This window comes from Xenopus tropicalis, chromosome 5 (assembly GCF_000004195.4).
Source record: "Xenopus tropicalis strain Nigerian chromosome 5, UCB_Xtro_10.0, whole genome shotgun sequence".
NCBI lineage: Eukaryota > Metazoa > Chordata > Amphibia > Anura > Pipidae > Xenopus > Xenopus tropicalis.
The window spans coordinates 65,623,416-65,640,068 of record NC_030681.2 but is presented as its reverse complement, the minus strand read 5'-3'; the positions used below and the strand labels follow the sequence as shown (position 1 = coordinate 65,640,068).

Here is a 16,653-nt window from a genome sequence, read left to right as displayed (position 1 = left end):
TTTTCAGACAGATTCTCTCATCACTACGTTCTGGGCCATCTTTTGGCTACTAATGAGATTTGTCACTAAAACCAAGAAGTCAGCAGCAAGTCAGGGAATCTTCTTGTGTATCTGTATCTTTATAGGGCATCAAAATACTATATATACTATAGTATATATACACCCAAAGGGTAAGGAAAAAACACTAGCAAACAATATGTTTAGTGGGTAAATAAATTCTGCTAAAAAATGCTGATGACCTAGTTATTATTCTTGGAATAATCAGTTATTGTTAAAGTAGCAGTGTAGTATTTTGATGTCTTATACAGATACAGTAGAGTAATGGAACTTCTAAACATGGAAGAGGTTAAACATCTCTAAACACAAATACATAAACACAGCTCTTTCATACTCTTGCTGCTGAGTTCTTAAAGCATTTCTCTCGTAAACAACCACCAATGTAAAATAACATTGTCAGTTCTTTTTAACATACCTAAATCCCCAAAACTAAAGACTACAGGCTGATGAGTGAATCTGTCCTGCAAGTTTTTTTGCTAAGCATGTCTTTTTTATCTGCAAGCGCAACTTTTTTTACGCAACCGCAACTTTTGTTAGCGCAGCTTTTTTAGCTGCAGCCACAAGATTCCACTGCAAAATTTTGCAGCCGTTTTGCACATTTCAGAACTAATACTCTCTATGTATTTATCAGTAGTACAGGTATGGGACCTGTCATCAAAACACGGGACAGATTCGCTTGTCACTATTAGTAAGAATGTATTTTCTTAAACCCAGCAACAACTTAATTACTTATTTAAAATGGATCATACTTTGGGTTTTTATTTCTGTATGCTGCAAAACAGAAATAAGATGATTGTGATGTTTGAATTACATAGGCAGAAGAATAATGGGTTCCAAATATTCAGTGAATTGCGTGGCAGCATCCCATATATATAGCCTCATTCAAATCTGGATTGCATTGTAACTACAACAGAAAAAAAAAATTAAGATGAAGTTATTTAGTTTTATTGAAACATATTTCTGATTAGTCTTTCCACAGCTGTGTTCATCCTGCTGTCTTTTTTTGCAATTAAACATCCATTTCAGTGATTTTCTATAAAGTACCCACAGAAGTCATATGTCATCTATTTTGTTGGCTCTTTGAAAGGATTCCATTTGTTCGTGAATAAAATGCCAGAATTACATTCTTTTATTTGAAATGGCAATTAAGTAAATAGAAAATAACTGCATGGGGGCAGTCATTTTCCCCCTAAAAGAAAGAATAAAATATCTACGTGTTGCTACTGAAATATCAAGATTCAACATTTTATAATAATCCATTCAGTATCAGCAGTATCTGCATATGAAGTAATTTTATTCAGTACAAACAATATAAAAATCTGCAAGGCAATATTTTACTGGGTAGCATATAAATTATACTTTCAAAAGGTAGTGACTTGATTTGTTGCATATTAATAATACTCACCAACTCTAATTTGTGGACTTTTCAATGAAAAAACACACAGACTTACTATACATAGTCTTCTTGCAATATATATATATATATATATATATATTGCAAGAAGACAGGCACTCACGTATAAGTAGGTCCAAGGGAGCCTGGGTGCAGTCCCAAAATAATAGATGGAGTAGCTGTAGAGAGAGTCCGCACTCACAGGTCTTACAGAAAATGTAGAGGTTTTATTCAAATCAACATCAAGATGTTGATTTGAATAAAACCTCTACATTTTCTGTAAGACCTGTGAGTGCGGACTCTCTCTACAGCTACTCTATATATATATATATATATATATATATATATATATATATATAAAATAATATAATCCCTTCATTTCAATGGCTCAAAAGTAATTGGACAAATTAAATAACTACCGTATATACTTGAGTATAAGATGAGTTTTTGAGCGCTAAAAATGTGCTTAAAAAGTAAGCCTCGACTTATACTCGGGTATATACGGTAGTTGGCTATGGATTCACTGATGCAATGCACTCCGTGCGCAAGGCATCATACGCGTCGTAGCATTGCTACCGCGCTACCATTAAGAGCCCAGCCGCTGCATCCGTAAGGGATCACCTGTGACAAGCGCTACATCACACGCGTCGTAGCAACGCTACCGCTACGAGCCCAGTCGCTGCATCGGTAAGGGATCTGCAAGGGAAGAGATGTGACACGCGCTACATCACAAGCGCCATACCGTCGCTTCCATTATGAGACGCTCCACTGCTTAGTTAAGGTATAAACTCTGCATCAGTATGGGATCGGCAGGGAAGAGATGAGACACGCATAACATTTCAGGCAATCCTTGGCTTATGACCTTCACACAGTCCTTTCACATGTACGTAATGGCACACAAGTTAATTGCACACAGGGGCACCTGCTGCTGCACTCACGCAGTGCTATTAACTCCGGCTCAGTACAATATGAATAATATACAATATGAATAACACATTCATAGGGTTTGGTTAGACATGCATCGTCGTTATGGGGCGCATTAAACAGAATACAATATACTTGGATCAATATACTTGGGTCATTGGATGTGCCTGTCACTGGTAAGAAATAATATGCTAGGAAGCCACAGTATTCTCCCACTTGTGAGTTTTGCTGTGGGCCTCTATTCATAGTGCACCATGTAAAGGGAGAAGGAGGAATGAGCAAGAGTGGGTCTTCTTGCAGGGAATTGATTAGTGAGGTTTTTATACACAACATATCAAGTAAATTTTAAAGGGATACTGTCATGATTTTTATGGTATACTTTTAGTTCTAAATTACACTGTTTACATAGCAAATAATTTAAAATTGTGTTCTTGAACCAACAAATGTATTTTTTTGGTTGTAATATAGGTGTGTAGGCACCATCTCAGTGCATTGCACACATTAGAACTGCTTTGAGGTAACCTATTGTTTCTCCTGCTCCCATGTAACTGGGGGAGTCCCAAGCTGGACTTGGATTTCTTACTATTGTGTGCTATTCTGATATATACTGGGAGCTGCTATCTTGATGCTTTCACATTGTTCTGCTAATTGGCTGCTGGGAGGGGGGTGATATCACTTCAACTTTCAGTAGTGGCTGCACCCTAGGCTTATACTCGAGTCAATAAGTTTTTCCAGTTTTCTTAGGTAAAATTAGGTACCTCGGCTTATATTCGGATCGGCTTATACTCGAGTATATACGGTAATACTTGGTTGAAAACCCTTTGCTGGCCATGACAGCCTGAAGTCTTGAACTCATGGACATCACCAGATGCTGGGTTTCCTCCTTTTTAATGCTCTGCCAGGCCTTTACTGCAGCGGCTTTCAGTTGCTGTTTGTGGGCCTTTCTGTCCAAAGTTTAGTCTTCAACAAGTGAAATTCATGCTCAATTGGGTTAATATCAGGTGACTGACTTGGCCATTCAAGAGTTTTCCACTTTTTTCCTTTAATAAACTGCTGGGTTGCTTTGGGTGTGTGTTTTGGGCCATTGTCTATCTGTATCATGAAACACTTTATGTCTCTGAACACCTCAGAATTCATTTGGCTGCTTCTGTCCTGTGTCACATCATCAGTAAACACTAGTGTCCCAGTGCCACTGGCAGCCATGCACGCCCAAGCCATCACACTGCCTTCACCGTGTTTTACAGATGATGTGGTATGCTTTGGATAATGAGTTGTTGTTCCACCCCTTCTCCATACTTTTTTTTTTTTTCTTGCCATCATTCTGTTATAGGTTGATCTTGGTTTCATCTGTCCAAAGAATGTTTTTCCAGAACTGTGCTGGCTTTTTAGATGTTTTTTTAGCAAAGTCCAATCTAGCCTTTCTGTTCTTGAGGCTAATGAAAGGCTTGCACCTTGCAGTGCACCCTCTGTATTTACTTTCATGCAGTCTTCTCTTTTTGGTAGACTTGGATATCGATATGCCTACCCCCTGGAGAGTGTTGTTCACTTGGTTGGCTGTTGTGAAGAAGTTTCTATTCACCATGGAAATTATTTTACGATCATCCACCACTGTTGTTTTCCGTGGACTTCCAGGTCTTTTTGTTGAGTTCACTAGTGCTTGTTTTCTTTCTCAGGATGTACCAAACTGTAGATTTTGCGACTAATATTTTGCTACTAATATTGTAGCAATTTCTCGAATGGGTTTTTTCTATTTTTGCAACTTAAGGTTGGCTTCTTTCTTTTTTAGGTATAGTAATCCAAATTACACAAAACATCTCTTATGTGGAAAACACCAGGTCCCAAGCATTTGCAGATCAGCACATTTTTTCACCAGTGTTTGCACCAATTTTTGTATATGCTACTTACAGTAGGCAACTTACAGTATGCATCATAGTTTGCATGTGCTGTAACTGGCTTGTGCACCATATTCTTGCATGCACAATAGATGACCTCAGCTTTTTGTTATGCAGTAGCTGCCCGTTGAGTAACCTTGTATTTTCTCACTTGCAAAAAAAATCATGCAAACCGTTCTTTAAGCTATTTAATATATCTGCCAGAATAACCACTTCAGGGAGAGAATTACAGAACTTAACAGCTCTCATTACAATTTTTTTGTCAAAAAAAAAATTTGTCACGCAGCAAAAAAAAAAGTCACGGTCGCGGCAAAAAAAAAAGTTGCGCAACAAGCACGTTTTGTGGATTTTTTGGTGTTTCGCAAATTTTCCTGCTGTTTCACGAAATTTTACAAAATCTGAGTGCAAATCATTCATATATTCATTGTGCTTCACCCTCATGTACAGCATGACTGACAAGTGATAACTGAGATCTGCTTAATTTCCCCTGTAATATCCCTCAGGTTATTTCAGCAAGTAGCCTTCAGGATATTCAGAGGTTAAAATGATCTGCATAAAAGGTAAAACATATACATATTTTCTTACTAGTTTTAGCTCTTAAACATTTTTCTTTTTTATAGCTACTTGAGATCAGTTAGAGAGAATTAGAGAGAATGAATCATGATTTTCAACCCTCTTTATTTTAAAGGAATAGTTCAATGTAAAAGTAAAACTGGGTAAAATAGACAGACTGCGCAAAATAAAAAAAATATTTGTAATATAGTTAGGCAAATATGTAATCTATAGAGGCTGGAGTGAGGGGGTGTCTAACACAATAGCCACACTACCTCCTACTTTCAGCTCTCTAACCTCTTGGTTAGTCAGTGACTTCAGGGGGGGCCACATGGGAAATAAATGTTCAGTTAGTTTGTGAGCATGCAGGTCTCATTCAATAGCAAACTAACTGAAAAGTTATGTCCAATATGGCCCCCTCAAGTCACTGGTCTGGTTACTGACAGCTAACAGCTTAGAGAGCTATAAAGGAGGAAGTAGGATTCTAGCCATTATGTTAGACACTCGTTCCATCCAGCCTTTATAGATTACATTTTTGGCTAACTAACTATATTGAAAATATTTTTTTATTTTACCTAGTTTACAACTAACTATTCCTTTAAAGGACAGTCCAAGTTTTTAACTCTATGTCCCTGGAAGATTTATTCTTATTCCTGGCTTTTAAAATTGACAAACTGCATATGAGTATTTCTTATGACCAGATATAAGTTCTTTGTGTCTGCCCTTCATAATATGGTATGTAATTATAAAAATAATTGGGCTTATAACTCAATTTAAATGTTATAAAATAGCCATTAAGAAGGATGCACCAAACCCCACCATATTTTCCAAGATGAAAAGATTTAAAAAGTTTTAGCATTGATCCAAAAGAATTTAAAAACCTGATTCCATGTGTAATAAAAGTTTGTCTAAGTAACCCACAACAACCACCTGCTATTTGGTTGCTAACATGTAGACTAGTTTCATACTTTGCACCTCATTCCCTATTAATGTCATATTGATCCCAAGCACTGAACAAAGAAAAATGCTTGCATTCTTTTCACAGATGTACTAATACAGTGCAATGGTGACATGAACTTTGGTAAGATCAGGGAATACTAAGTTGTCTTTCCACAGAACATACAAAGGGTAGGTGTAAACCTGCCTTGCCTATACAAAGCTTTGCAATATGCATTGGCACACTTTTCATTGAAATGTATGTAGGGACCCATAGGGTTACGCTCCCTATGGCTTTACAAACCTACCTCTTCACATCTTTACTGTTATTGGGCAAAGCCCTCTGTACTCAGGTTACAGTTAAAACACTATTCCCTATTGGTTTAGTCTGGTTGTCCCCTGCAGACTGATATAGTGTCTAGCAGGAGGGTGTGACTTCCTCTTTGGATGAAGTCTGCCTTCCAAGGAACACTCCATTGAGCCTGGGAGCAGACAGTAGGCCCCAGAAGCCATTGTACCCCCAGAGGATACTATCCCTCTGGTGAAAGTCAGGACAGGGCGCCGTGAACGAGGTTAGCCAGTACAGCAGATTGTTAAATAGCACTTTCTAGGAAAGTGACATAGTCAGCTCTAGCAAGAAAGGGCAGCCTAAAAGCCCCACCAAAGGAGTGATTAGATCCAGGAGTATTTCTCCTATCCGGCAATGTTGCCTCAGTGTAGGGCCATGGAGTAGAGATAGTGACAGGCTAGGATAACCCCTGATCCCTACTCACCCGGAGGACTCATTCACTAGAGGTTATCAACCTGAAGGAGTAGATATCTATTTGGTCTACCTCAAAAAGGGGGGTACTGGCTGAAAGGTGTGTTTCCCTGCCAAGACTCTACCAAGAGGTGGGATAAACCACTGCATTCCCTCTCTTCTGCTTCAGTGTATTCTCACTTTACCATCTATATTGCTTGTGTCTGTGAGTATATGACCCTGCTTACCACCTGTCTATTGAATCAATAAATCTGTATTATAGTTCACCATAAGAACCCCTCTGGCGTCCATTTATACCAACTGCACTACACCGCTTCAACAAGTTGTAGTTCAACTACACCCTCGGCTCCTATCCAGTTTTCTTCCATTTAGCGAAGGCCCATCCTAAGAAAGAGGATTGCATGTAACACATGCTCTCATTTCACTACTAGCCTGGTTTAACCCCTACCTAGCCAAAATACTGTTACATGTACATGACCTCAGAAACATTCTGTGATACACACACAGAGCTCCAAGTACTGTGGCAATGCAGCACATGGAGGGAAAAAAGGAAAACCAATAGCTCCACATAGTTTAGATCTGATTTAGAAAGGAAAAGGAGGAAGCTACACCTGCACTTAGATACCATTATAACTAATAAGCTAAACATGTCTCTTGGGGGAACTGAGACTTGCAGAGCAATTTCACCTTTTTTAGGAAAACTGTAATAACACATAAAACAAGACCCCAAATTTTGTAAAAATGGGAGTGGTATTTAGGGGGTGTGGTCGCAAACATGGGCATGGTCAAACACATTCCACCACGCTACACGCAGCATTTCTTTTTTTTCCTCTTTACACTTTTCAAATGTTGGGAGCTATGCCCCTGGGCATAAATGAAACTAGTACAGGTATAGGATTCATTATCCAGAATGCTCGGGACCTAGGGTATTTTGGATAAGGGGTCTTTCCGTAATTTGGATCTCCATACCTTAAGTCTACTAAAAAGTCAATAAAACATTAATTAAACCCAACAGGATTGTTTTGCCTCCAATAAGGATAAATTATATCTTAGTTGGGATCAAGTACAAGGTACTGTTTTATTATTACAGAGAAAAAGGGAATCAAATGGGATTAAAATGGAGTCTATGTGAGACAGTCTTTCTGTAATTCGGAGCTTTCTGGATAACGGGTTTCCGGATAATGGATCCCATACCTGGGGTTTTCCGGAGAAGACGCCTTGCCGTAATTTGGCCTTTCCGTAATTTTGGACAATTCTACTAAAAATAATAAACAAACCCAATAGGATTGTTTTGCCTGCAATAAGGATTAATGATATCTTAGTTTGGATCAAGTACAAGCTACTGTTTTATTATTACAGAGAAAAGGGAAATAATTTGTAAAAATTCGAATTATTTGCTTATAATAGAGTCTATGAGAGATGACATTCCCGTAATTTGGAACTTTCTGGAAAGTTTTTTTCTCTAGCTAACAACTTTTTTTAGGTTTCTCTAATAATTTTTTGTCTCTGTCCCTATCAGAGTGCTATGGCAGACTGACAATAAAATACAATAATAAATTATTACCTCATTCAAGCAGTAAGCCTTGCCAAGGCATCCTTGATCTTGAGGTACAGAGGGGTACTAGTACAACCGCAGACCTGGAAACAATTAAGACTGATATCCCTCTCATCAGGCAGAATATGCAGAACTTTAATCAGCTACCAAAGTGTAACAGAAAGTTTCTAATCTGGAAGTGTAACAGAAAGTTTCTAATCTGGAAGACAACTTTAGGCCTCTACCCAGCAAACAGTCCGGTTTTACAACTTTCTGAAGTACCGGCCAAGCCAGAGGGCTTGAAGAACAGACTCCATCACAACAATCTCTGCTCTATAGGCCTCCCTAAAAATGTGTAGGCCAAAAACCCTGAATAATTTTACCATCCTGGGCCCTTCATTACAAAATTTCCCAACTACCACGACAGGAATGCTGCAATAGCTATGGCAAGACCAAAGTTGCAGCTAACCTTTAATAGCAGTACAATTCTTTTATATCGTGATGACCCTACCACTCTCTACATGTAGTAAGACTTCATTTATGATAACTTAAAACCTGCAATGATAGCTTTAGCACTTGCAATGAAAAACAGCAACACATGTCACAAGGTGCAAGAGAAGAAAGTGCATTTTGTAAGATGTATCAGAACAGCACATTTAACATCTGTACAGCTTTATCCTTCATGGAAAATAATGAATTCCCAAAGCACCCCCCATACTGTATGTAATAAGAGACATTGTTTGCATAGGTGCAGTAACCAATAATAACCAATCAGGAGGTAGAATTTACTGGTCACCTGTTTAAAGACAAACATCTTATTGGTTGCTTTGGGTTACTGCACCTGAGCAAAGTTAGTGCCTTTTATTGTTTAACGGGACTGAAGCATCTCCAAAAATAATTCTAATATTTACAGGTACAGGTATGGGATCCGTTATCCGGAAACCCACTGTCCAGAAAGCTCAGAATTACGGAAAGCCTGTCTTGTTTTTGTTTTGCAGGATAACATTTTGAAAAGTCTGATTTGAATTAGTTACATACTGTATGTATACATAAAAATTACAAAAAAAGTAAATGTAAGTAAGAAGCTGGACAGTGGGGAAGCAGTAGATATAATCTATTTGGATTTTGCCAAAGCATTTGATACCGTTCCCCACAAACGACTGCTTTCTAAAGTAAGGTCTATTGGTCTTAGTGAAGTCATTTGCACATGGATAGAAAACTGGCTACAGGATCAGGTACAGAGAGTGGTTGTTAATGGTACATTCTCTACTTGGAGTAAGGTTCTCAGTGGGGTCCCTCAGGGTTCTGTACTGGGTCCATTTTTGTTTAACTTGTTCATAAATGACTTAGGGGAGGGTATTATAAGTAATGTATCAGTGTTTGCAGATGACACAAAACTCTGCAGACCAGTTAATTCTATCCAGGATGTGGCATCCTTGCAGCAGGATCTTGACAAACTGGCAATCTGGGCAGCTAAGTGGCAGATGAGATTTAATGTGGATAAACGTAAGGTCATGCACCTGGGATGTAAAAATATGCAAGCCACTTATACCCTTAATGGGACTGCACTAGGCAAATCAATAATGGAGAAGGACCTTGGAGTCCTTGTAGATAATAAACTTGGCTGTAGCAGGCAATGCCAGGCAGCAGCTGCAAGGACAAACAAGGTTTTGAGCTGTATTAAAAGGGGTATAGATTCACGGGAGGAGGGGATTATTCTTCCCCTTTACAGATCGCTGGTAAGGCCCCATCTAGAATATGCTGTTCAGTTTTGGTCTCCAGTGCTCAAACGGGACATGATTGAGTTAGAGAGGGTCCAGAGAAGGGCAACTAAGCTGGTAAAGGGTATGGAAAGTCTCAGTTATGAAGAAAGACTGGCCAAGTTGGGTCTGTTTACACTGGAGAAGAGGCGCTTAAGAGGTGACATGATAACTATGTATAAATACTGTATATAAGGGGATCATATAATAACCTCTCTAATGTTTTATTTACCAGTAGGTCCTTCCAACGGACATGAGGGCACCCACTCCATTTATCAGACCAAATTAGTCGTGCTGGCTGATACATTATATAACTTTAAGAAGGGGTTGGATGGATTCTTAGCAAGTGAGGGAATACAGGGTTATGGGAGATAGCTCTTAGTACAAGTTGATCCAGGGACTGGGCCATCTTGGAGTCAGGAAGGAAGAGAGACTTCAGATGGGGTTTTTTGCCTTCCTCTGGATCAACTAGTAGTTAGGCAGGTTATATATAGGCATTATGGTTGAAAGTGATGGACGTATGTCTTTTTTCAACCCAACTTACTATAACTCCCCATGTAAAAATAACTTTAGCTTTTCAACCCATGCAACTACATCCGATTTGCCAATCTGACACCAGCCCACAAAATCTCCCATTGAGTTTAGCCCTTAGTGCACATACATACAAGGGGTGGAAGGCAGAAGAGTGGTTTTCTCCGCAAACTTTTGCTGGACCAGAGGGAAATTATATTCTACTGACATTGTTTTATTTAGTATTCAGGTTACATGCATTTGCACAATGTATTTTAAAATGTATCAGTGAAGTGGAAAGGCACAACTAAAAAAAAGGTAAAGAAGAAGTCTATTAAAACAGAGCCATGGACAGAAAATCATGTGTTGGCAACTGTAATCAGCTTGAAAAAGGAACTAAAATGTTCTGAAAGCTTGCTATGGTTATCTTAGTTAGCCAATAAAGGTATCACCTTTATACCACTTTTGTTATTTTTTATTTCAAAAGGGTTACCCTGTAAACATTTTTGACTGGCTAACACGGTACATCACCTTTTCCTGCAACTAAACCAACACTTTCCATCTTCAAGCAAGAGCACAGTCAGCTGTTGGTCAATATCGTGCAACAAAATGTTGCCGTACACAGGCAAATAAAAGCTACATCTTGGTCACGCAGACCACCAACCTATTGGCTAGTGTACGGGGCCATAAAGATAACCTGCATGAATTTATAGAGTAGGTTTGAAAATCCCATAAGCAATAACTGCACTGGTGCATAGGCCCATGGCAGCCTCACCAAAGGATAAGATCTTTAAGTGTTTGACAGACTTTAGGCAATTCAAATTCAATTGTTCCTTAGTTGTTATGTGTATCTATCTATCTATCGATCTATCTATCTATTTTAATAAATAATCCCCAATCACTAAATAGTTTTGTTTTATCAACACTTCTACATCCTAAGGGAAACCGAATAAAAATAGAAACATATTTTCTCTTTAACGGGGATGTTCACATTTGTACAATACCTTCTGTAAAAAAAAAACATTTCTAAAATCATCTTTATTACATTTTGGTAAGATACACACCATATAAGTTGTGTACCAAAGATGCTAAAACTATCTCTTTTTTTTTCCTCAAGCAGGGGATTGCCAACACCAATGACTGTATGACGTGCAGGAAGCTAAATAAGGAAAATAAGGAAGTTCATGACTGCACCAGTACTGCATATTCCTTTCCTGCTTTATTTGAAGGTTTATTAAGGGATCACATTCAGAGTTATCATAAGCATGGCTAGATGAAGGATAGGTTATATCAGATGAATTTAGTAAGGACAGTTTATTAGTGTTTGCAGATGACACAAAACTATGCAGCCCAATTAATTGTCCTTGATATGCAAACAACTTACGCAAGCACGAAGCAGGAAGAGGAAGCACTCGCTGCAGGTACCCCGGGCTGGTGCGCTTTTCTCCTAACAGGTGCACCAGCCCAAGGTAAAAGGTAAGCGATTAAAGTCACTTGGGGGTTCCTAACATTTTGGCACCCCCAAGTGACTTAGCCTTTCCTTCTCCTTTAAAGGGACATAGATTTGCAGGAGAAAGGGGGTCTCCAGTGCTCAAGTGGGACATTATTGAGTTAGAGAGGGGATAGGAGGAGAAAGGCAACTAAGCTGGTAAAGGGTATGGAAAGTCTTAGTTATGAAGAAAGACTGGCCAAGTTAGGGTTGTTTCCACTGGAGAGGTGCTTAAGGGGTGATATGATAACTATGTATAAATATATAAAGAGATCATATAATAATCACTTTAATTCTTTATTTACTAGTAGGTCCTTCTGACTAACATGAAGGCATCAATTTAAATTAGAAGAAAGGAGGTTCCTTCCAAATATATGTTAAAGATTTTTACTGTGAGAGCTGTGAAGTTGTAGAATTCTCTCCCTGAATCAGTCGTACTGGCAGATACATTAGGTAGCCTCAAAAGGGGTTGGATGGCTTTTTAGCAAGTGAGGAAATGCAGGGTTATGGATGACAGCTCTTAGTACAAGTTGATCCAGAAACTGGTCCAATTGCCATCTTGGAGTCAGGAAGGAATTTTTCCCCCTCTGCGGCAAATTAGAGGGGCTTCAGATGTGTGTCTTTTTTCAACCTAACTCACTATGTTACTATGCATTTCTATGTAAGCAGAAACCTAGGCAGTAAGAGAGTAAAATGCCTTTCAAACTATCATCCAGTAACATGCTGACTTGATGTCAATATTGTGGACATGCTAAAATGACATAAAGAAGAAAGGGTGTGGAAAATACATGGACAATTTATTACAAGCCACCATGGTACCTTGTGATTTAAACAAAGCTTCTGATAGGCAGGCTGATAGACAGTCTGTCATCTCTATGACAGACTGCCACAGACAAGTCAGACACATTCATAAATAGATCATAGTGACACTTGAGGACTTATTTTACTAAGCCTAAGTTCTAGGTATATTATAATTTTACATTTTACTTTTTATGCATTTATCATCTATATATAACGTGTTTGGTGCATAACACAGTACCAGGCTGCACACTGCTTTTACTTTTTCCCCTAATTATATGTCATGCCCTTGCAAATGTAAACTCATATATATATGAAGGGATATATATATATCCCTTCATTTATATTTTACCAACTTGATTAATAAAAAATATTTTTTTATTTTCTAAAGAATTTACCTGCTCTGGTCCCAGTTGGCAGCAAACAACACCAGGATCTTCCTACCAAAGTGATCAAGATTGGAGAGCACACCAGGGAATCCATCCTTTAGTCCTTGCTTGATGCCTGGATCTGTGGCCTTGAAGTTCTTGAACATGTCCAGGTTCTGCTGGCGATACTCAAAGTACTGGGCTAACAAGCGGAATGCCTCAAAATGATTAAACTTCCTGGCCCTTAAAAACCTTAAAATGAAAGCATCATCAGTCCTGAGAAAGCCTATATCTGGCCTTGTAATTACCATGTCCCTCACCTCCTGAATGTCTTGATGCAAGGTGTCTGGATTTTCATTTAGCTCCAATCGGGCTTTCTCTAGTGTCTCCGGAGACAGGCCTGCCTGCAAGTGTGTCATGCTGCAGATTCTATGCAATGATGTTATAATTCCTTATGTACCTGAGTAGTGAAGAGGATGCTTTTTGTGGTCAGTAAAAACACACTGCAATAGGAATGAGCATCACCCAGAAATAACTTAAAAACTGATAATAAGATGTAATTTAAACAATAAAATATGAGTGTGCCCACATTAATAAGATGTAAAGCAGCTAGATCCAAAACAGATTGTTTCTGTACCCCCTGACCTCAGTGATGAGAAGCAGATAAAAGGAGAGAGCGCCTCTCAGGTAGCAGCAGGGAAAATCCTATCCAGTCTTGCATCCCTCTCAGTACGGTGACAATCCCAAGCCGTCTCCTGATCAAGTGCACTTTACTGAAGCATTGCCTTCCCTGCCTGCTAAGATTCCTTTGTTTGATGAATTGCATCAAGGGTACAGGCTTTTCCTGCTGTGACCATGTGCAGAATATTTACCAGTAACCCACAGTCGCATGTAGTTAAATTCTCATACAGCTCCTTAAATATTCATACAGCTCCCATCCTCAGCTCTAAGCCGGCTGCTCACATTAAGGATGAAATACAAATCCAAAACGAGTATCACATCTTGAGACAGAGAAAAAAAACATCTAATCTATGCGGCAAGCTGCAGTAACTGGTCTTGTTACAGAAAGCCACATGGATGAAAAAGGAACCATTAGTCTTAAGGACAAGCAAATAAAGGATAGAGGGAGGGACCCCTCTAGATATACAAAATTAATATCAAGCTGATATTAATAATATGGCAACAACACCCTCCTGATTAGGTAGCAAAAAAGATCTGGCAATTCCTTTTCCTTTTGTGCCTCCTATGCAGCATCAACCTGTAGGCTGTCTTTTTCAAAGAAAAATCTAGAAAGGCAAGAACCCAGTTTTAAAGTGAATGAGATGCTTGCGTTGGCTGTGGTTTATGCCTTGCAGTTGCTGGGGTTTGGATGGCAATACGAAGAGAGTCTGCCCGGCTGTTGTGTGCATTCAATCACTTCTGGTCCTGCTGCTGATGCTAGAGGCTGGCTGACGTCATCCTGGGCTGAGTCTGTACTATGCAGCTTGTGCCTCTGCTTAGAGGTGCTGGTGCGGATGAAAGCAGGGTCTCCAGCTGCCCTTTATCCTCTCAGCAGAGAATGGTGCACATCTTTTTAACTGTCCTCCTCACCACATGTTACTTGCACTCTTTGTTAGCAAATCCTTTCAAATCCGGCACCTGCTGCCTCTTATTTATGATTCATAGCCCCTCCTTTCTTGGTCCAGGCCCACCAGAAGGCTGAGCGCTTATAATATGGGAATAGGCAAGCCTGCTGCTCCTTGTCCTCTCTTCTCTGATTAATAAAAACAGAATTTACATATTTATGCTCTGGGTTTTGAAGCAATAGGCATTTCAAACTCTTTTAACCCTTTCCTCTTTTAAAAAAGTTCAGTTTATATATGCAGTGTACTTGGAATAAGAAAAAAAACAAATTTGTAAATAAATATGTACAAGGCTCATTTACGTCTGTAAGTGCAGTGAGCAAAGTGCAATTTTGAGTGCAAACACCATGTTTTTTTCTCACGGTGTAGCATTTTTTCCAGGATCCCAATGTCACTGCAGTCACAAGAGGGCAATGCACTTGCGATGCAATTGCGCTGCGCCTGACACCGATTTGTCAAAATTAACAAAAAAGTGTGTTTTGAGGTACCTTTAATGAATGTGGTCTTATGGGCAACTGACTGCAGGAGAATGTGCAGGAATGCAACTGCACTTGCGGTCGTAATTACCCCTCCTATCTTTTTTTTGATGCTTTGCTCACTCTCACCTTAAATAAGCCCAACTCCAGAGCACTAAAATGAATGCAAATTTCAGAGTGCTTAGATATTATTTATACACTCTTTATGATTTCAGCCTGCCCTGGGGTGTACAATTAGCTGCTTCCAGTAATTCCAATTTTCCACTAATGGGCTGTGCCAACACCAGTTCAGTGCTATTGCTATTATGGTTTTCTTGAACTAAGTGGGGCCACTCCCACACTAATAATGTAAGGGAAACATGGTACAACTTGCACGTGTTCCACCAGATTGCATTCATAATGGCAAATTGCAAGCAATTTGTGGCATACAATATTTACTGGGTGTCCACAATGACACTGAAATTCTGGGGGGGGGGGATGTTGTATTGTAGTATGGTAACTCAGTGGGGAGCATTTTTACCTTGCCCTGCTGGGGTCCTAAGTTTGATTCCAGCATACATACTATCTGCAAAGAGTTTGTAAGCTTTGCTAGGGCAAAAGTCTAAAAGAGTCTCTAAATTTAAAGAGTCTTCTTGTAAGCAGTGCCAGTCAAAACTGTATTCTGAAAACCATTAACCATTAAAAATAGGGTTTAAAAATTTTTTTTACTGAAATTCCAGGTACAGGTTCTTTCCTAAGCTAATTTGGAAATGAAAATTGTACAAATATTATGTAATAGGGCTCTGTCAGATGAGCGTTTTTCCTGCATTCCCCTGCAGTAGATTTTTTTTAAATGGATGTCTCAACACAGGAGTCCATACAGCCTATTCTTTTCAATAAGTTTGTATTTAGAGATGTTCAAATTTTTTGGCAGGTTTTGCAGAGAAAAAAATGTCCATAGACTTTAATGGCCTCCTAAAAAAAAGCGTGTAATTAAAAAAAGTTGCAGAAAGAACACCCCTTGACCAGTGTGTTTCATACTATCATATTCACATTATCACATTACAACAATAAAGCAGCAATGGCATATACACTTGGTGACAGGGAGAGATGCAATAAGCAGAAGCCCAATATAAGAAATTTCCTCTCAGAGCCTTGGCTTCTGTCTGCTGCTAATAACCTATGTCTCTCCATGCGAGCAAAGGTCACAAAGCATGCATATTGTGTTTTTCTTTTGTTTTTAACCTGCAACATATGTAGAGCTGCTTTATCTTGGAGGGCTCATTTACAAACACAAGTGCTAAATTTCACAAATCTAGTTGCCAATAGCAACCAATAAGGCTTTAATCTTAAATTGTTTTCTAACATGTAGTAGACTCTTGAAAACAAAAAACTGATTTGTTGCTATTGGCAACTGCACTGCGACCCCAATATTTGTTTTCATACACAAAATAGCTGTCCTACCTCAAGACTTATCTATCTGTCTATATGTCAGTCTGTCTGCCTGTCTATCAAATACCTAGCTTTTTAATCAGAGTTTCTTAAAGAGATACTGACACCAGAATTCAAACCATTTTTACATCTATTATAACCTTGTCTTTGC

The 16,653-nt window shown here is 38.9% G+C and overlaps 1 protein-coding gene across 1 annotated transcript in view; it reads right to left on the bottom strand.

Annotated features, from left to right (window-relative positions):
- Positions 1 to 14,627, bottom strand: part of clvs2 (clavesin 2) — a 41,095-nt gene extending 26,468 nt beyond the window's left edge. Inside the window, exon 1 of the mRNA XM_018094305.2 lies at positions 13,004 to 14,627. Within this exon, the coding sequence (XP_017949794.1) occupies positions 13,004 to 13,392 (389 nt within the window). The 5' untranslated portion in view covers positions 13,393 to 14,627. The remainder of the gene's footprint in view (positions 1 to 13,003) is intronic.
- Positions 14,628 to 16,653: the final 2,026 nt, after the last annotated feature.